The 21447-nt window shown below is 35.1% G+C and overlaps 2 protein-coding genes across 2 annotated transcripts; both read left to right on the forward strand.

Annotated features, from left to right (window-relative positions):
- The first annotated feature begins 1877 nt into the window (after positions 1 to 1877).
- LOC100947428 (olfactory receptor 4C6-like) lies at positions 1878 to 2786 on the forward strand. The gene has a single exon (XM_003802390.1). The coding sequence runs from the start codon at positions 1878 to 1880 to the stop codon at positions 2784 to 2786; it is 909 nt and encodes a 302-aa protein (XP_003802438.1).
- Positions 2787 to 18171: 15385 nt separating this feature from the next.
- LOC100961814 (olfactory receptor 5D18-like) lies at positions 18172 to 19122 on the forward strand. The gene has a single exon (XM_003802429.1). The coding sequence runs from the start codon at positions 18172 to 18174 to the stop codon at positions 19120 to 19122; it is 951 nt and encodes a 316-aa protein (XP_003802477.1).
- The last annotated feature ends 2325 nt before the right edge of the window (positions 19123 to 21447 follow it).

Here is a 21447-nt window from a genome sequence, read left to right on the forward strand (position 1 = left end):
ATACTATATCATGAGTTTCAATAAGACAATGTATCTAATATACAGCGTCCTGCAACACTGTTAGTCAACTTGAAAACTGATTGTTTAATTGTTGTTATTATTATCTTTATAACCCTTTGCTCCATTTAGAGGACAAAGGATATTGAATGGAAGGACTTGAACTGATATAGATTCAAGCTGTTTATATTGAGGACCTGGATTTTTGCTGAACTATCATGGTTTGTAATCTTCATCAATAAGCAATACATTAGTCAGAGATTATATAATCACTACTTTTGGGTAGTGTTGATCATTTAAAAGATAGAATTGAAGTGATAAATTACAAAAAATAATTACCTTAATTTTTAAAAAAGAGCACAGGAATAGTAACTGACTTTATCCTTTTTAAGATAAAGCAGGATAAAATTATATCTAGCAGATTGGTGAATGACAAGCTCACACCATAATTACTAGAAAAGCAGTATTGATGTTTAAGGGCACTGATTCTGGAGTTGGGAAATATGGTCCACATTTTGGCTTCACTGCTCACTAATTTTACAACCTCTGTCTAGTTTCCTAAACTCTAGAACAGTCATTTTTTTTTTATATGTGAAGTAAAGTTAAACAGGATTATTGTAATGACTGAAATGAGGTATTTAGAATAAGGTGACCAGATGTCCCGCTTTTGGCGGGACAGTCCTGAATTTTAACAATTTGTCCCACATCCTGCAGCATTTTAAAAAGTCTCGATTTTTGGAAAGAATGCACTATAAGCTAGGGAACAGCAGGAGAGTGGGAAAGGAATATATGGTTGGCTGCTTAAAAGGTTAACATAACTCCATTTGGGAATGAAGAGGTTAATGTAACTTCATTTGGAAATTAAAAGGCTAATGTAGGTGGCGCCTGTGTCTCAAAGGAGTAGGGTGCCAGTCCCATATACTGGAGTTGGTGGGTTCAAACCCAGCCCTGGCCAAAAACTGAAAAAAAAAAAAAAGAAAAAAAAAGAAAAGGCTAATGTAAACTCCCTACTCCCCTCCTGGGCAAGGTTGCCCTGGTGGAATTGGTATCAGAAAGAGACTGGCTCCCTCCCTTGCTTCTAGGCAAGGACAGTTAGGTCAGAAGGAGCCAGACAGTCTGGAACAAACAAGTAGCCCCCCCCCACCAGTAGGTGACCAGATGTCCCGCTTTTGGCAGGACAGTCCCAATTTTTAACAATTTGTCCCACATCTTGTGGCATTTTTAAAAAGTCCCGATTTTTGGAAAGAATGCATGACAAGCTAGGGAACGCAGGAGAACAGGAAGGGAATATACAGTTTTGGCTGCCATGTGGCTATTTCACCAGGATTTGAGTTTTATATTATTTTTGTTAATTTTATAATGTTGAACTTTAATAATAACAAATAATTGTTGAGAATTTATTATCGAGAATTGCTTATCAAAGTTTGCGTTGTTGTCAGGCCCCGCCCCCCCAGACGCCGCCCCTGTCAATGGTGTCCCACTTTACCAATGTTAAAATCTGGTCACCTTAATTTAGAATAATTATTGCCTCATTGCCCCCAATACGAGGTAAGTGCTCAAAAAAATTGTCATTAATGATAACAACCAGAACAGTAGGATAAGGAGGGAGAGAAACCTACTTCACATGAAAGAACAATTGAGAAAGAGAGAAGAAAAGACTTGGGGAAACATTACTTTAATTCAGTATCTATCTTTGGTTCTTTATTTAGCACATTCATAAGAGTCAAGTGCTTGGATGGCAAATAAATGTGTAAAAATATCAAAAGTTTCCCCATGGTCCTGGAAATATAGGAAGCCAAGTAGTCACTAATTATAAGTCATACATTGTCTTGTTATAGGATTCTTGACTCTGAGCTGGAATGCTTATCAGCACCTGAGAAATGAAAAATCCAAACAATGTGACAGAATTCATTCTTCTGGGCCTTACAGAGAACCCTGAGCTGCGGAAAATATTTTCTGCCATGTTTCTCCTCACATATGGAGCCACAGTGCTGGGAAATCTACTCATGGTGGTAACCATAATTGCAAGTCAGAGTCTGAGATCACCTATGTACTTTTTTCTTACCTTTTTGTCCCTTTCAGATGTTATGTTCTCTTCTGTCGTTGCCCCCAAAATGATTGTGGACTCCCTCTCTGAGGGTACAACCATCTCCTGGGAAGGCTGCATGACCCAGCTCTTTGCAGAGCATTTCTTTGGTGGTGTAGGGATCATCCTTCTCACCGTGATGGCCTATGACCGCTATGTGGCCATCTGTAAGCCCCTGCACTACACTAGCATCATGAGACCCAGGGTGTGCCACCTGATGGTGGGAGGGGCCTGGGTAGGGGGATTGATGCACGCAACAATACAACTTCTGTTCATCTACCAAGTACCCTTCTGTGGCCCTAATATCATAGATCACTTTATATGTGATTTGTTTCAGTTGCTGACACTTGCCTGCATGAACACCCACATCCTTGGCCTCTTCCTCACCCTCAACAGTGGGGTGATGTGTACAGCCATCTTCCTTGTCCTAATTGCCTCCTACACAGTCATCCTCTGTTCCTTGAAGTCTTATAGCTCTGAAGGGCGGCGCAAAGCCCTCTCAACCTGTGCCTCCCACCTCACGGTGGTTGTCTTGTTCTTTGTGCCATGTATTTTTTTGTACATGAGGCCTGTGGTCACTTACTCCATGGACAAGGCAATGGTTGTGTCTGATTCAATCATCACACCCATGTTAAACCCCTTGATCTACACACTGAGGAATGCAGAGGTGAAAAATGCCATGAAGAAACTTTGGATGAAATGAGACTATGGTTGCCAAGTAACCATCTAGTTAAGAATATAAGGTGTTTCTCCAAAGAAGATTTCTTTCAGAAATACATGAGAAGTAGACTTGTCTGTTTCCTCCCTGCAGCCAGAGGGACACTTTAAACTATACACCTCAGATTTCCTACAGTGTAGAGATTATAGTGTCGCCTGCCTGTCCCTTCCCTTATGTTCCATTGCCTTGTAACTGCCTTCTGTTTTGCTATGACTCCCCAATTTCACTCGCTGCTGCCTCCCTTTCCAAACAAACCTCAGGCCTTCACCTCCTCCCTCACTAAGCATCGGCCTTAGACCTGCACAAGCCTTTCTCATCTCAGTGCTCTACATCTCTGCCTAAGAACGAGCCTCACCCTCTTTAGGCGGCTGTTTCTCTCCAACTTCTAGTAGCAGTTAAGAGATTAAGTGGTCTTTTCTCTTGAAACTTTCCCCCATGACTCTGTTCAAAGACTCTTCCATTGCTGCCATTATTCTCTACTTCTTCCCTCTCTTAGTAACACTGATCAAAAGTATAATTACTAGTTCACTTTGTTATCTTCTATTCCTCTGTACTGGATTTCAGTGAAGAAATAACTTTTTAAATTTATGCTTGGCACCTATTAAGTTTTTAATAAGTATTTGTTGCATAATTATAGAACACAAGAGGTTTTGTCTTTCTTTTTGCTATTCCGAATCGGCAAATATAGGGAAGAACATAAGGCAGACTACAATTCAATTTAAGTTAAAAAAAGGCAGAGAGTGATTGTTATAACAACTTAATGGAAGTGGGAGACTATAATTATTTTTTGTAGGGTACTTAATAGTGGATAGTCAGAGAAGGATTCTCAAGGTAAGTCATATTTCACTTAATTTTGTGCTGGGAGCCAGCCCCCACACAACCCGTGAGTGTCCCCAGTGCTCAGCAATGATAAGAGAATGAAGAAAATAAAAAAATAGAAATAGAGTAGAATTTACAGAGTGGGCCTAGAGGGACAGTGCCCTTCATTCAAGAGGCAGCCATGACCCTGAACTCTGGATGTCCTCAGTTTTTATTAATTCTTTTGATCAGCAAATGGGTGTTTGCAGCAATAGTATATGACATCGTTGCAATTTCTCATGCACTAATTCTTCATTACCCACCCAATTACCCTTAAAATATTTTCATGACTTTACTTCTTTAAAAAATTTATCAGTAACTAACCAGATTACAGAGAGAAAATAAAGAGGAAAGAGAGCATGGACTTTGGAGCTGGATGCCATCATTTAATCCTCTATGTTACTGCAGGGAAGATAGGTTCATGCCCCCCTACTCATATCAGGAGCCAGGGAGAAAAAAGCTAAATCCTCTTATCTCACACCCTCATGACATAGATTTTCTTGCTCATGAGTCAGCTGCATGTGCTTTCCCAGTTAATCTTAAAATGACTTTCCAAGCCTTTCATGGTCCAGTGAAGGCTTTATGGACTTTTATCCTGTAGTCCTTTCTGGCCTCAGCCAGGCCCTTATAGGCCTTTTTCCTGAAGTCCTTTGATGTTCATGCCAAGCTGCCTCGGGAAGCCCCCTGTTTAGTATGTTCTTGTGGAGGCTAATAACCTCACCTATTATGCTGCACACCTGACCCTGATCCCAAAACTTATGTATAATCATTTCATTATTATATCAATCTAATTCTATTCCCGTAATCCTAACTTCCCTAATGTTCACCCACAGTTTTGTACTCTTTTGAGATTTCCTGAGAAAATGTGAACCATAAGTGTACGAGGAAGTTGAAAAGAAAAGGGATAATTGGCAAGAAGTAAATTTGAGCTTTAACTTTGTCCTTGACAATGGAGCAACTGGAGATTCCAACATGTACTTAAACATCTGCTTGGTTAGAAGGTCAGACAACATTTATGTAGTAGAAAAATTAATTTTATATCAATAAATGAAAACAGCATGATTGTCTTTGCCTGGATGTTTTAACAATAGTTTCTTGGCTGGGCGCCTGTGGCCAAGTAGCTAAGGCGCCAGCCACATACACTTAAGGTGGCAGGTTCGAATCCAGCCCAGGCCCGCCAAAACAACAATGACGGCTGCAACCAAAAAATAGCTGGGTGTTGCAGCAGACGCCTGTGGTCCCAGCTACTTGGGAGGCAGAGGCAGGAGACTCGATTGAGCCCAGGAGTTGGAGGTTGCTGTAAGCTGTGATGCCATGGCACTCTGCCCAGGGGGACAGCTTGAGGCTCTGTCTCAAAAACAAAAACAAAAAACAAAAAACAAAAAACAATAGTTTCTTGGGAAGCTTCATTTCATGTATGAACCATAAGTTTTTGTTTCTTTTTTGGAAAAAAGTAACAGTTCAGGTGGGTTTTTATCTCTGTGTACATAATCAAAATAATGTTTTTGTTCACATCTATTTATATGAAAAAGCAATCCGTTTAAGAATTGTCCAAACCATTACTTTGAAAATAAATGTTTTTTTTTTTTTTTTAAATTCAGGGAACTTTATTGATGTTACATGACAAGGTGGGGCTCCTTAGCCCCCTTCCATGCTTCAGAGGTTCTATTGCGGAAGCTGTGTCGAGGGGAGATTCTCAGTGAGGTGGGCGACTGAGTAGGCAGGGCACCCCAGTAGCTGAGGGCCTCTCTCTTCCTCTCATGCTCTGGCTTGGGCTGGTTGTCTGGGGGCTTTTATTCCTTGGAGGCCATGTGGGCCATAAGGTCCACCACCCAATTGCTGTAGCCAAATTCATTGTCATACCAGGGAATGAGTTTGACAAAATTAATTTTTTTGAAACTCTGGAATCCCATCATTAAACATAGTTTCGTGACACTGAAAATTAATGTTGTTATCAACATTCTCCATGGCATTTGTGACATGACTTCTGTATTATGCATTTGCAGGTGGTTGTTATTTATTTTCGCTACTCTGGATCATGGAGAGTGGAAATACAGTGTCTGTGTTTGTTCTCATAGGAATATTTCAAAATAAGAGCATTGAAGCAGGTGACTGCTTCGCAATATTTCTGTTTTGCCACATTGCTATTTGGGTGGGAAAGTTGCTCGTAATGTTTTCTGTCACAAGTGCTCAGCTAATTGTTAATTTAATTGTTAAAATTTTAACATGCATACCGAATTATGCATGAACAGTTAAATGAGTTTACCACTTGAACACACCGGTGTAACCAACATATGGGTCAAGGAGAGAGACATTAATAAAACTCACAAACATACTTGATTCCCTGTTTTGTTAATCAGCTTTCTTTCATCCAAATAAAATTGTGTACTATACAAACTTGTAACACTAATATATTTGTCTTTCCCAAACCTTATGTAAATACAACTATACAGAACAGAATATGAATATTTAGATCTGGATTATTTTATTGACAATTATGTTTATGACATTTATTCAGAAATGACATTTATTTATTTGTGCCATTTGCAGCATTCATCCCTTTTCTCTGGTGTTTAGTAGTCATTGAATGAATATATCAAACTATTTATACATAGACATTTTAATGGATTTTTAAGATTTGTTTTGAATTTTTAGTGTTCAGCTATTTTGCACAGTGCCATTATGGAAATTTTTTGTTGTGTGTTTTGGAGAGCATAATTAACTATTTGAGCAGGGTGAAAACCTGAGTAAATTTTCTAGGTTATAAAATATACATATGCTCATCTATTTTAGAAACTGTAAAATATGTACAAAGCAAACTCTGAATAGAAGTAAGCTCATGCAACTGTAAATATATGTATCAATCAGGAAAGTTAATAAAGATTATTTCAAAATCATAAAGGGGTCTGCTTACAAGAAAAAGATTGTAATTCAAATTTCCCTTCACTCAATAATAGACCTTTAATACAGGTTAAAAAAATCCAAAATTATAAGATGAAATAGACAAGTTTTTTAATCATCCCTGAGAGACTTTAATGTCCTTCTTCTATTAGTGAATAAAACAATTCAGTCTAAGAGTATAAAAATTCTAAATGGCGTAGTTAACACATTTGTCCTTGCTAACGTGTATGGAAAATTATTCCCAACAACAGAAGCACATATGTGATTGACAGTTCACATCAAACATTTACCAAAACTGTCATATGCTAGGTCATACAGCAAGCCACAGCAAATTTCTAAGGAATCAAATAATTCATAGTATTTTCTTTGACAATGGTGAAATAAATTTTGCCAACATATTCTTTAATTTTAACTTCACTGAGTTTGTTTATGAGTTTCTCATGTATATAGTATATTTGTGGATTTCTATTAAATCTATTTATATTTATATCTAATCTATAATTAATATGTTCTGTTCTAGTTCTGTATTTGACCTTACATATACATAAATATTAAATCCATGCATGTATGTATACATGAGATATATATGTGTGTATATATATATATTCCATATAAATAATTTCTTATCATTTTAGGCGGTTTTGTTTGTTTCCTGCTTTTAGATTTATAGTTTTATCAGAATTTTTGTAATCCTATTTTTATTTTTATATTGTTACTTATAATAAATAAGGTATAATTTACTATTCATAAGCTTTATTCTCCCTATTCTTTGAATTATCAATCTCAGGTGTGCATTCCCCCTTTTCACATTCCCCCTTTTCATGCCTGAGAATGACTTAATTCTCATTCACCACTGTCATTGAACATTTTACACTGTATTGAAATCACTACCATGTTATTGTTTTCCTACCATTAATGGACAAGATTTGTAAGGGATTTCATTACATTTAATTCACTATTTTCTAAAACTATTGCAATGTTCACAACATAGGAATCATTCAAAATACATTTAGTGAGTCAATGCAGTGATTCTATCAGCCAGTTTTGGAGACATATAAAGATACTAGATGGAAAATTATAGATTCAAATTAGGTGTTTAAACTATATTTGTAGTTATTATTTAATAAGTTGCTTTGCATCTCTTTTTAAAAATGACAATGTAAGTGATCAGGAAGTAGTGCATTTACACCTAGTCAAAAATGATAAATGGAGAAAATAAAAACAAAAATCAATAGGTGTGTATACCTGAATGAGGTCACGTGACTTAGCATCCATGTAAACATCTTTTTTTTGTTGTTGTTGTTTGTTTCTTAGTTACTGTCTTTAAAGCAATACAATGAGATTTTTAGTTTCTTGATTTAAATTACGGTATTATTCTGCCATCTGGTGGAATTTATATTTTTAACAATTGCAAAGAGAAAAGCATTTTTTTTTTCTCAGTTACTATTTTGGAGATAGACTATATGAAGACAAATTCTATCAATTACCAGGTAATTTAGCTGAGAATGAGAAAACAAATAGATGAGAGTCAACTTGGTAACACTGGTGGAAAGTAAAACATTTTGTTCTCATTATGTCCAGTGAGGCTAAACTTTAAAAAACAAAACATGGCTTCATGTAAAACAAGAAAGAATACTGTCTAGGATTTAAGAGATCTGGGCTTTATTTTCAACTTCTGATATAATTAGGCATTTTTCTCTAGAAAAATCATTAGAATTAGGATTCAAATTTTGGCTACTACACAATATTTCTGCCAACTTTATTAAATATGTTGAGAAATTCTTTGAGAATTAAATGCAATATAAGTTTGGAATTAAGTTGTAAATGTAATTCTCCAAAACTTAAAGGAAAATAAAAATGCAAATGGACTGTGATTTTTATATCTATTTAAAATATGTATAAACATTTATGTATAAATATATCTGTTTCTATATTTATCAATATTTCCTTGTATGTCTCTATATCTATATCCATATATCAATTTATGTATCCATCTATCCATCATCTATCTATATCTAAATCAATCCTTCCCTGTAGCTGTCTATTTCAAATATCAGGTATAAAGATTTTCTTGCACTGAAATTTAGGTAACACTATTCCAGATGTAATTTCTCTTTTGACAGTGGATAAGAGGAAGCATCTGATAATCAATCTACTTTCAAATTAACATTATAGAATTTCCAGTTAAATCCAGGAAGATTGAACTCATTGTGTATTTTAAAAATTGAAAAATAAATCAAAAGTTTGCACAGATCTCAGGAGTTCAATGAGATGTGACAATAATGCAAACCCATGAGTAACAATTGCTTCATATTTTTGTCAGAAATTTTTATTGTTAGATTTAACATTTTTACTAGGTGAGTAGTGGTATGTCATTGGGATTTTAATTTTAATTTCTCCGATGATAAATATTTCTGTTTTTTTACACTGATTATTGGTCATTTTCTCTGTGTTAAAAATTCCTTATTTTAAATTGGATTGTTTATCTTGTCACTGAGTTATAGTGCTATTTTAATCTGATCATTTATTGGGGCAAAATTCCCAATAAACTTATCATCTTAAACTACATAACTAGAAGTATATTCACTTTAGTTGTGCAACCATCATTTTATCTTCAATATTTTTTCTACATTTCAAACTGGAAGTCTATAACTCCCTTTTCCTTCCTCCCTCAGTCCCTGTAAGTAGCATTTACTTTTTTGTCTCTATGTATTTGACACTTCAGGGTACCTCATGTACTTGGTATCACACTACTTGCCTTTTGTGTTTGGTTTGGTTTGTTTAATTTAGTCTAATGTTTCCATTGTGTATACATCTTAAGTGTTTCCATCTCCAGAAACATTGGCCTATTGTGAATAATCTTGCTAAGCGCACTGGTGTTTTAATTTCTGTTTGAGTCTTTGCTTTCAGTTTTTAAAGCATATACTGGGAGTAGAATTGCTGGATCATATGGTATTTTTATATTCAATTATCTGAGGTACTGCCTTATGTTGTCCCATAGAAGTGTAACAGTTTTATATTCCACCAGTAATATTCAAGTAGTCAAATTCCTTCACATCCCTCATAACATTTGTTATTTTCCATTTTGTTCTTGTTCATCTTGTTTATAATGGCCACTAAAAGATGTGAAGTGAGGTCTCATTTTTTGTTTGTTTTTGCTTTATTTTATTACTGTATTTAGAACAGCTATATGAGATCTATCCTCTTAAAATTTTAAGAGTAAAACACAGTTAAAAAAAATTATAAGCGAAATGTTGTACAGCAGAATTCCAGAATTAATTTTTCCTGGAAAACAAGTTGCCATCCATTGTGGTTTTGATTTATGAGTCCCTAATTATTAGTGATATTTCCCCATGCTAATTAGTCAGGTATATATCTTCTTCAAAGACACGTCTTTTCAGCTTTTTGGCTCATTTTGCAAATGTGTTGGTTTTCATGGTTTTGTGGTTGATTTGAAAGAAGTAGTTTTTTTTATTTACAAGGAAATTTCAAATAATTAGTAAAAAGGGAATTAAAAATAGAAAATATAAATTTTATTTCTCAAAGTACTCTCCATCAAGTTTAATACATTTTTGTAAGAAATAATACCAACCATTTAGTTCACTTCCAAAGAACTGAGGGTCTTAGGAATTTCACCATGTCAATGCAGTATTTTTGTTTTCACATTATTACCTGAAACCTATATATATTTAAGAAAAGAAAAGAAGTCAGAAGGAGCCAATCAGGACATTAAAAGCGGATGCCTAATGATTTCCGATCAAATTCTTACAACATTGCCCTTTTTTGTTGAGAGGGATGAGAAGGAGCATTGCGTTTGTGGAGAAGGACTCCTGGTTTTGTTTTCCCAGGCATTTTTCTGCTAAAGGTTTTGGTAACTCTCTCAGAACAGTCTCATAATAAGCAGGTGATATCATGTGTCCATCCAAAAAGTCAACAAGCAAACCGCCTTAAGCATCCAAAAACACTGCTGTCAGGAACTTTGCTCTTGACTGGTCTGCATTTGTTTTGATGGACACCTCCCACCTCTGGGCAGTCATTCTTTGACTGAGCTTTCTCTGTAGGATTGTCAAGTACACTTCTGCCAGAAATGCTTCAGGATCTTGATCCTGCTGGTTTACAACTTCCTTCTTCAATTAGGGTACATAAAAGATTAATTTTTTTTTATACAAATGGGTGTGGTGATTTGTTCCTAAGGGTTTGACCTTCGGTATTCACTTGCCCTTTCTTTAACAAGGTAACCCTTTGTAAATTGCTGATTTCTTCGGGGGCTGGTCCCTATTAAATTGTTGTAAAGCAGGAATAATTTTTCCATTCTTCCACCCAAGCTTTACCATAATTCTGATGTTTGCTTTTGATTTAATTTTAGCAGAACTCGTGGTGCTTCGACAGGGGCTCTTTTCAAATGATCATCTTATCCCTCTTCATGTCTACAGCTTGTTCAAGCATGTTAGAAATAGTATGAGTTAATTTTTGTGCAAAAATTTTGAAATCCTTGCATAGTTTATTCATAATACGGATGTGCATGAACTTTTTGAAGACCTCTTATATGAGTATTCTGCATATTAATCACCTAGAAGTATGATTTCAAAATATTTTGGATTGGTATTTTACTCTGTTGTTAGTAGTCTTTGATGCACAAACATTTTAATTTTCTTAAAGTCTATTCTGATTTTTTAAACTTTTTTTCCTGTATTTTTGGTGTCACATATAAGAAAGAAATCTCAATATCATCAAGTTTTTCTTCTAAGAGTTTTGTAGTTTCAGCTCTTATCTTTAGGTCTTTGATCCATTTAAAGTTAATTTTCCTACCATGTAATATAAGCTTTCAAATTTATTCTTTTGCATGAAGATATCCAAGGTTTCAATAACACTTGTTAAAGAGATTGCCTTCCTCCTATTGAATTATTTTGGTACTGCAGTGCAATTTATTTGACCATATGTGTATTATTATTTCTGGGTTGTCCATTCCATTCCATTAGTCTATACATCTGTCTTATACAAATAATTCACTGTTTTTATTACTATATATTTATGGTAAATTTTAAGTTGGAAAGTTTAAAACCTTTAATGTTACTCTTTTTTAATAACGTATTAGTTATTTGGTGTCTCATACAATTCTGTATGAATTTTAGGATTGATTTTTTCTATTTCTGCAAAAATATCATTGATATTTTTTATAAAGATTTCATTGTATTTGTATTGTTTTGGGCAGTATTAGCATCTTAAAATATTTAGGTTTACCATCCATGAACGTGAGATATCTTTCTATTTGTTTATATTCTTTTTAACTTTTTAAGTTACATTTTGTAGTTTTTAGAATATCATTTTTCTCTTCCGTTTGGTTAAGTTTATTCCTAAGTGTGCTATTATTTGTTATGGTAAATGAGTTGCTTTTAAAAATGTTCTTGTGAAGTTGTTCATTGAAAGTATAGAAATGCAACTAATTTTTAAATGTTGGGTTTGTATCTTGTAATTTTGCTGAATTTTTTTTTTTATTAGTTCTAAGAGTTGTGTGTGTCGGGTATCTAATTTAGAGTTGTCTACATATAGGACTATGTAATCTGTGAAGAGAGTTAATTTTACTTCTTCCTTTCAAAATCAGATGTTTTTTCAAATTTCAGATTAATATGAAAATACATACAATTAGTTTACATTGTTTGTGTTTGTAAGGTGAAGTCCGAGTTGGAACTCCCAGCCTAAGTAACCCTCCTTCCTCCCTTAGCTTCCCAAAGCACTGGAATTACAGGGATAAGCTGCTTCACTTGGCCTTAAATTCCTTTTAATATGCTACTGAATTCAGTTTCTAGTATTCTGTTGAAGACTTTTTTATTTCTATATTTGTAATAACATTCACAATAATTTTTATTTTTTTCTATTTAATTTAATTTAATTTTATTACATTTTTAAGAAAGAGTCTTATTTTGTTCCCCTGGCTATAGGGGTGGCATAATGGCTCACAGCAACCTCAAACTCCTGGAATCAAGTGATCCTCTTGCCTCAGCCTCCATAGTATCTGGGACTACTGGTGCCTGCCAAAATGTCCAGTTATTTTTTTAGAGATAGAGTTTTGCTCTTGCTCAGGCTGATCTTGAGTTTGTGAGCTCAAGCGATCCACCTGCTTCAGCCTCCCCAAGTGCTAGGATTACAGCATGAGCTACTGTGCCAGGCCTCACAATAATTTTTTAAAACCACTGACATACGTATCTAATGAATTAAAAATAATGCACATCACATTTTAAGAGTTGAACAGCTCTTATAGAAACTGGATAACTATCTATTGCAGAAAAATGAAACAATATTATATTAAAATGGATAATAAACAGTATAACTATGACTACTTATTGTATAAGCCTTGAATCCATATATACAATCCATCCATTACACACATGATATGTGTGTATGTGTGTAAACCCACCCAGGAGTGAGAAAGCCAGAAATACAGACAACATTAAGAGTCATTATCTCTAGATTAGTACCAATAACTTTTCCTATTTTTTTTACTATTTAACAAGTATTCAAGGTCGAGATGTATTGTCTGGTTCTACCCATTTATAAGAAGATGATGGAATTAAAGTTGATGATGAATTTTTTTCCAATCTTTAGAAGAAGTTACATATAAGTAACATATCACAGGGGACATTATTTCCTCTAATTGTTTGGCTTATGTCTTCCCAGGCGGTAATTCTATCCTCTAGGGTGACTGTCTCTAAAGCCTGGGTGGCATTTATGCGTGACACAGTTTAGCACCAGAGTTTAGTTTTTGGTCTCTTGTTGTCTCTCTGTTATCACTGAATTTAGTTTTAAAATATGGGAGAGAGAAAGTTATTTCCTGGAAACATTCACGGAAATACACCTTACTACTTTTTCCAGATTTGCTATAACAATGTCAAAATTTAATTCTCAGTAAGAAATTTCTGGAATCTATTAATCTTAAGAGAGGCTATAGTAAATGAATAAATCAAAGTCTTCCATACTTAGGTGAGTCGATACAATTCTTAATTTATTTCACCTTAGAAGGAAAATAATGTATTCCAACAATCTTTGCAGGGAGCACAGTCCTGTGTAAATCTAACTGCTATGATTACTACTTAGTTCCTTTAATAAGAAATATTTGATTCATTACCTTTGATCATATTTATGAGTATTAATTGGTGTGCATTACCAGGAAATATATTCTTTTTTTTTTCCTTGATCACAATATTCTTGTCCTTAGCTCACAAACTTTAGTTTTTATAAGTAAGAAGAATTATGTCTTGTATTGTTTCATTACAGTTAGGCAGATTGCTTCCCAGGTTAATTCTTAAAGGCAAATAAAATTTGAGGACAAGGCCTACATTGTATGGTGTCTAAAATGCTCTTTACTATGCTGAGTAAGCAATTAGAAATGCGAGGTGGTTGTCACTGAAAAGGAGAAAGAGTGCACTTGACACCTTGAGTGGTCTTTCAGCTAAATGGGAATGACACCCATTCTAATTAGAATGGACCCTGGACTAATTAGGAGACTGGGAACTCTGACCCCAAGTTTGTTTGCATAAATACAGAGTGTAGGAGGTGGATTGAAAAGCTACACATGAATATATATACCTGTATATGTATATATTCTTATCCTCACATCTTTTCCACGTCTAGCTTTTTAACTCACCTCCTATATGTGTGCGTGTGTGTGTGTGTGTGTATATACATACACATACATAAATATCTTTTTATTCTTTGATGACAGCATTTCTTTTACAACTCTGAGCTGCTCAGACATTGTTAAAGCAACTCCAGGGAAAGAATGCAGATTTTGGAAAAAGATTGAAAAAGTAACAAAAGTGTGCTCAGTTATGAAATTTGCACTCAGTCTTATGTTAAACTAAAAAATATAGTTAAGGAGTAATAATAAGTGTAGTAGAATATCAAATCACAAGTATCAAATCAAAGTAGTCTAAAGGAGTGATTAAAGAAGAAAAACTTCAGTTGTATGTGAATCATATCTATGTATCTATCATTTATCTATCTATGCAAGAAATAATTAACACTATGTATCATCCTGGAGGATAAAATGATAACAACTGGATGTTCAATTTTTTCTCTTCTGTGCCACACATTGGAAGAAGAGTTGTCTTGGGCTACATATTAAATACACTAATGATATGCAAAAAGGGAAAAATGTCTGTGCATAATTTTTACCATATCTGCTACCACAGATAAACACAACAGACCTCACGTAATCTGCATGTGGACCACCACCGGCTACAGTTTGGCCACCTCTGCTAGAGCATTAATTTTGGCTCATGAAAAAGCACATAGGTTTACAGAATTCTGTGTCAAATGCTATTTCACTTTTGCAGGGTCTTATTTTAGTTTTCAGTAAGCAGCAATGATGTGATTTTGCAATATGATGGCAGGAAAGGGCAGTTGAATTATTTTGAAGACAGAACATTTAAAAAAATAATCCTGTGTATCATTTCCTCCCCAAATCTTTTCATTTTATGCTAATTTAGGATGCTTAGGTCCCATAGGGTTTCATGATAGCTACTTTTATAGGACTCAAAATGTATATCAATGTGCTATAATTTCACTGTGTGGTCTTGCTTTAATAGGAAAGTCTAACTTCTTTAGTATTACTATAAAATTGTAACATATGTATATTTTATGCTAACAGTTTATTGACTCACATACACCTTCATTTTTCAATAAGTATTATTAAACGCCTACTATGTCCTAGTGTTTCATATTTGCCCCTGTCAATTATATTAACACTGATGAAATGTTAAGTGCTAAAAAAAAAAAAGTAAAATATGTATCATTACAGATGTTGCTTGAAATCCATGTTTTCAAGGGTACGGTTACAGATAATGACACAGTTAGTAGTATGACCATGGCTATGATGAATGAATGAAGTAGAGATAAAAATGTTGGAAGAGATGAGGAAACTAAGAGGATAGAGCATTGGAAGTACGATCTGTGCATCTATTCAAACTGATTCAATACCAAAATATCTCTAACCAAATAATAATGTCTAACTAAATAGTAATTTCTCAGAAAGCAACATCTGTCCTTCAGAGGATCTGAGGTAGACTGTATTCACTATCTGACCATGATGTTGTAGAAAGATCTCCAGCATAATAAAAATGGTCTGGACACATTATTACATTTGTTTTGCACAAAATTATTCTGAATACCTGACATTGTAATATACCAAGAGCATGTAACTATTTTTTATACTTTTCAAAGTTAGGTAATAGCTGTGTATAATTAAGTATATTATTCTTTTACAAGAAAGATCTAAACTATATAGAGAGAATAATGTTACTAACTGTAAGAAGATCATTGGAAAAAGAAATTTAGAAATAGACACAGAATCAACAGAAAAGCACCCATAAGTTAAGAACAAAATTGACACAAGTAAGAAGACAGAATAACATTCAAATTTTTTAAGATAATGTGATTGTGCATATGCCCCAATCCAAAATGATCTACCAAAATCTATTATAATTAATAAAGGGATTTTATAAGTTCTGTTGATGCAGGATCATTAAACATTTTCCTGAATTTGTGATACTTGTCTATACCTTTCTACATCTAGTTAACCCCAGTATCCCCCAATAACAGAGATCATAGCTCTTCTCTGCAGTAATTACTAAGGCATTACTTTGAGCTCCATTTTCCCCCTTTCATCAGTTGTTCAACAATTACCTAAATGATTTAGTGTTATAAATGCTGTGTTTTGAAATACCTAGAAAATATGGACTCAAGCTCTTAGTAAGAATGTTCTAAGAAACCAATCTTCAAATATGGCTATTTAGTTACATCCTTGGCCTTACAGACTATGCTCGGCGCCATCCAAATAGAAATTGGATTCTGATAATTCGTGGTATGTAGAAACATCATGGATGATTAAATTATCCTTTGTGGATGATTACAATTACATGCTTACTGAACCAAAAGGATAGAAGAATTGGGTGGCAGTTTCACAAAACTATTGTGGAAGTGATGGTGATCCTATGAACAGGGAGTATACTAGTGATTTTTAACCTTTTTTATCTCACAGTACACTTAAACGATCACTTATGTTGATCAAAACAAGGCAAAAAAGGAATATACTTACTGTGTTTTGAACTTGTTTTAAAAATAATTTAATTAATGATCTTTAAACATTTTAATGGCATTTTTAGATCCTCTCACAGCACACCAGTGTGCCATGACATACTGGTTGAAAAATCACTGGAGTAGATGAAGAGGAAGTGGACATTCTTCTGAATGCCCTGGAAAGTCTGCAGATAGAAAATCATAAATTCAGGGCATCAACACTTTGGCCCAATTTACTATAAAAGAATTAGAGATATTTTACAGAAGCCATAAAATCATCATTATAAAGTTTGAGATTTAGTGGTTTCTAGTAAGTTTACAATGCTGTACAATCACAGCAATATCTAATTCCAGAATACTTCCATCATTCTGAAAAGGAACTTTGCACCCATAAGCAGGCACTCCCCATTTTCTACAAATACTCCTTCCCTCAGCAAGCACAAATCTACTTGCTGTCCCTGTGAATTTGCCTATTCTGGTCATTTAATAGAAATGAAATCATAGAATATGAGGCCTTTTCTCTGTCCGTCTCCCTTCAATGAGCATATTTTCAAAGCCCATCAATTTTGCAGTGTGCATTAGTGCTATGTCAGATTTAATGATGCCCATTACCCCATTGTCTGGATATAGCATATTACATTTCTCATTTGCTAGTTTATAAACATTGGGTTGTTTCTATCTTATGGCTACTATAAATAATCCTGCTCTGAACATTCATGTACAAGTATTCTGTGGATATTTGATTTGACTTTTCTTCACTATGTATCTAGGAATGGAAATAAGGTCATATGGTAAATCTACGTTCACTTTTTGAGGAATGGCCTAACCAGTTTCCAGAAAAGGTCCATCATTTTATTGTCTCATCATCTAAAGTGAATGAGCATTCTAATTTCTCCACATTCACAGCAATCCTGATTATTTTCCATTTTAGACAATACTATAGCTGTGCACATATCATTTTACCCAGCAGTTCCATTTCTAGAAATGGGTACTACGGCACACACCATCATGCAAATTGATAAATTGATAAGGTTATATATGCCAGCAGTGTTTTAATACCAAAATATTGGCAATACCCTATAACTCCATTGGTAAATCCATAGAAAACCATTATGGCGGTCCACACATTTGAGACCTGTGCATCTATTAACAAAAGTGAGGAAGCCTTCTCTTTAGTGATATAGAAAGATTATGGAAAAGGATATGGAAAGACAAAAGTGCCATTTTTGTTTCAAAGTAATCCTTTGTTTATATTTTAAAAATCTGTGCTCAAAGATTTAATCCCTGTCTTGATGTCTAGGCCAGTCGTGCTGGTATAGGTCAGTCACTGAAGCTCACATAGCCGGGTTCGTTAAACCAAAGCAGGACGGTGTTTTGCAAGTGAAGCAGAGCTGTGAGTGCAAACTGCCCACACTTGGCCTCATCTGCTCTGCTCTGAGGCTCTGAGTGCCTGGCACTCCACCTTCTCAAGTTCTGCTGCTCAGTTTCCTTTTTTTCCTCCTTTCTTTTCTTCTTTCTTTTGCTAAAGTCAAGAGTCATGGTACCGGATGAAGGAAACCAGAGCTCTGTGACCACATTCATCCTGCTGGGCTTCTCAGAGTATCCACAGCTCCAGGCTCCCCTCTTCCTGCTGTTCCTGGCCATCTACACAGTCACTATGCTGGGGAACTGGTGCATAATTGTGGTTGTAAGAGTCAACCCCAAACTTCATACACCTATGTACTTTTTTCTTGGCCATCTGTCCCTTTTGGATTTCTGTTATTCCAATGTATTTACACCAAAACTTCTGGAGACCTTGGTAGTGGAAGACAGAACTATCTCCATCAGTGGCTGCATGACACAGTTTTTCTTTGGCTGTGCCTTCGTGATCGTAGAAATGTTCATGTTAGCGGTGATGGCCTATGACCGGTTTGTGGCTGTGTGCAACCCTCTACTCTACACAGTTGCCATGTCTCACAAGCTCTGTGCTCTCCTGGTCGCTGGGACTTACGTATGTGGAGGACTCTGTTCCCTGACACTCACATATACTCTTCTGGAACTTTCCTACTGTGGACCTAACATCATAGATCACTTTGGCTGTGAGTACTCTGCCATCCTCTCTCTGGCTTGCTCTGACCCTTCTTTCAGCCAGATGGCCTGTTTAGTCATTTCTATATTCAGTGAAGCTTGTAGCCTCCTGGTCATCCTGGCCTCCTACGTCTTCATAGTCGTCACTATTCTTAAGATGCCTTCCACAGAGGGACTGCGGAAGGCCTTCTCCACCTGTGCTTCTCACTTGACTGCCATCACCATCTTCCATGGGACCGTCCTTCTTCTCTACTGTGTGCCCAACTCCAACAGCTCATGGCTCCTTGTCAAGGTGGCCACTGTGTTTTTTACAGTTGTGATTCCGATGCTGAATCCCCTTATCTACAGCCTTAGGAACAAAGACGTGAAAGAGACAGTCAGGAGCTTAATCACCTCCAGACTTCATTGTCCCTCAATATAATTCAAATAAATATGTTTATTGACGTTCAACATCCAACTTGTTTCATATACTTTGTTGATGACAGTTCAGCATTATTTTGAGTCAAAATATTATGTTTTAATTAATCACACATTGCTGATGCCATGGTTTTCAGTGCTTAGAATGCCTTAGCATTATCACTAGTTTAATATAGTTATTATGAAATCGGATTCATTTCTTCTCAGGAGATTTCAGAAAGAAATGTGTTTCAAAATCATCCCAATGAACACTGTGAAATCAGGCTGAAGAAGAGGAAATCTATACTTAGGGATTCACCACTTGCATTATGTTTTCTCTTTAAGCTGTGCTTAACAAGTGCTGAAAATAAGATATAAGTGCACTTACTGGACCCTACTCAAGTCCCCGTATTCAACTGTTTTGGCTCAGCAAGTTCTACACAGTGCAAGTTTTGTTCCACTTTTAATCTTAATTTAAATGAAGACCTCAGGGTCTATATTATGAAAAACATCAGCTGTCTTTAAGAAGTTGATGGTGACATTGTTGGCTACTATTTATCGGCATTATGTAATTTTTGAGTATCAGTGTAACGTGTTATGGTTCAATAAAAAGTGTTGCAATAATGCTGAGTATTAAGAATGTTATTTACTTCTAACAACGCTTTTGTCCATTACTGAGTGATACAATGATCAAGATTCATGAATTCCACTTTTCAATCCCCCATTTTCACAGCAAACTTATTCCTCGATCCAGTTTTCTCCATGTCAGTAAATGTGGTCCTCCTTTACTCAAATGCTTACATAAAGAAGGAAACGTTATTTGTTATTCTGGAGTTTCTCCAAAGCTCAGTCAGTATGTCATGTTCTTTCTATTTCCAAAGTAGATCTTCATTTTGGAGCCATCATCATTATGTCAGCATTAAGAAATTAGCACCACATTTATCTACTATTTTATTTCTTAACCTTATTGCTATGGCTTGAATGTGTCTCCCAATGCAACAATGCTGAGAGGTTGGACGTTTCAGAGGTGATGAAAAATGGAGGGCTTTGCTTTCATGGGTAGATTGATGCTGTGATTATAAGAGTGAATTAGTTCTGTAGTAGGTGCCAGTCAAAAAGGATGAATTGGGCCCCTCCTTCTCTCACACGTGTTTCCTCCCTGGTGTCCTCACTTCCACTTGGGGCCACACATGATACAGCATGAAGGCCCTCACCAGATGGTGGCACTTTTATATTGAACTTCTCAGCCTCCAGTACTGTGAGAAATATATTTATTTTTTTTTAAATTACTCGGTCCTCAGTACTGTTATAACAACACAAAATATACTAAGACCATTAACATATACTAAACTAACATATACTAACATATACTAAGACCATTAACATATACTAAAAGCCATTAAAAATAGGTTACTCATTAAGATTCTTTAGGATGTAAAATCATTTTATTGCAATCTCCAGCTTAGAATTAACCATTCATTTTCCATTATGTTTACAATGAAATTTAACTCTTTGTAAAGTGAGACATTTGCCTACCTCTCTAACATCTTCATTTTAAACTTCAAATATATACAAAAATCTATGTAACTCCCAAGGTGAGGAATGGAACATTACCAGGACCCCAGAAGCCAGTCCCAAACCCTTTCCTCTGACTCCAAGCAACAGCCAAAAGTATGAGTTTTATCCTAAGGATACTTTTGCTTTTCCATATTGATTCAATCTCTATGCCTCTCAAAAAATAAATTAATAGTCCATCTTTGCAGACTTTTTATGAAAGAAATTATGTTCCTTAATTACTTCATTTAGAATAATGGTTTCCATTTCCACCCAGTTTGCTACAAAAGGCATTTTTTCACTCTTTCTGATGCCTAAGTAATATTCCATAATGTGTATGTATATACACATATGTGTACACACACACAGACACACCATTTTTATTTATCTACTCATCATTGGGAGACACTGAGTCTGGTTCCCTATCTTTGCAATTGTGAATTGTGCTGTTATAAATGTAAAGATGTAATTATCTTTTTCATAAAATGACTTATTTTCCTTTGGGTTGATGCCCAGTAGTGAGATGGCTGGATCAAAGAGTAGATCTACTTTTACTAATTTGATAAATCTTTGTGCTATTTTCCATAACGGTTATACTAATTTATATTTCAGCAACAATGTATGAGATTTGCCTTTTTTTTTTTTTTTATAATGACCATTCTGAAAGTGGTAAAGTGGTACACACATATCATTGGTGTTTTAATTTGCATTTCCCTAATGGATTAGTGACATTGAGTACCTTTTTTTCATATGTTTGTTGGAAATTTGTTTCTTTTCTTTGAAAAATGTTGGTTCA

The sequence above is a fragment of the Otolemur garnettii genome, unplaced genomic scaffold, assembly GCF_000181295.1.
Source record: "Otolemur garnettii isolate 467f Iridium unplaced genomic scaffold, OtoGar3 scaffold00247, whole genome shotgun sequence".
NCBI classification, from domain to species: domain Eukaryota; kingdom Metazoa; phylum Chordata; class Mammalia; order Primates; family Galagidae; genus Otolemur; species Otolemur garnettii.

What these genes read in the sequence shown, in the direction of transcription:
- LOC100947428 (XM_003802390.1), top strand. Translation starts at nt 1,878, where the DNA reads ATGAAAAATCCAAACAATGTGACAGAATTCATTCTTCTGGGCCTTACA.
- LOC100961814 (XM_003802429.1), top strand. Translation starts at nt 18,172, where the DNA reads ATGGTACCGGATGAAGGAAACCAGAGCTCTGTGACCACATTCATCCTG.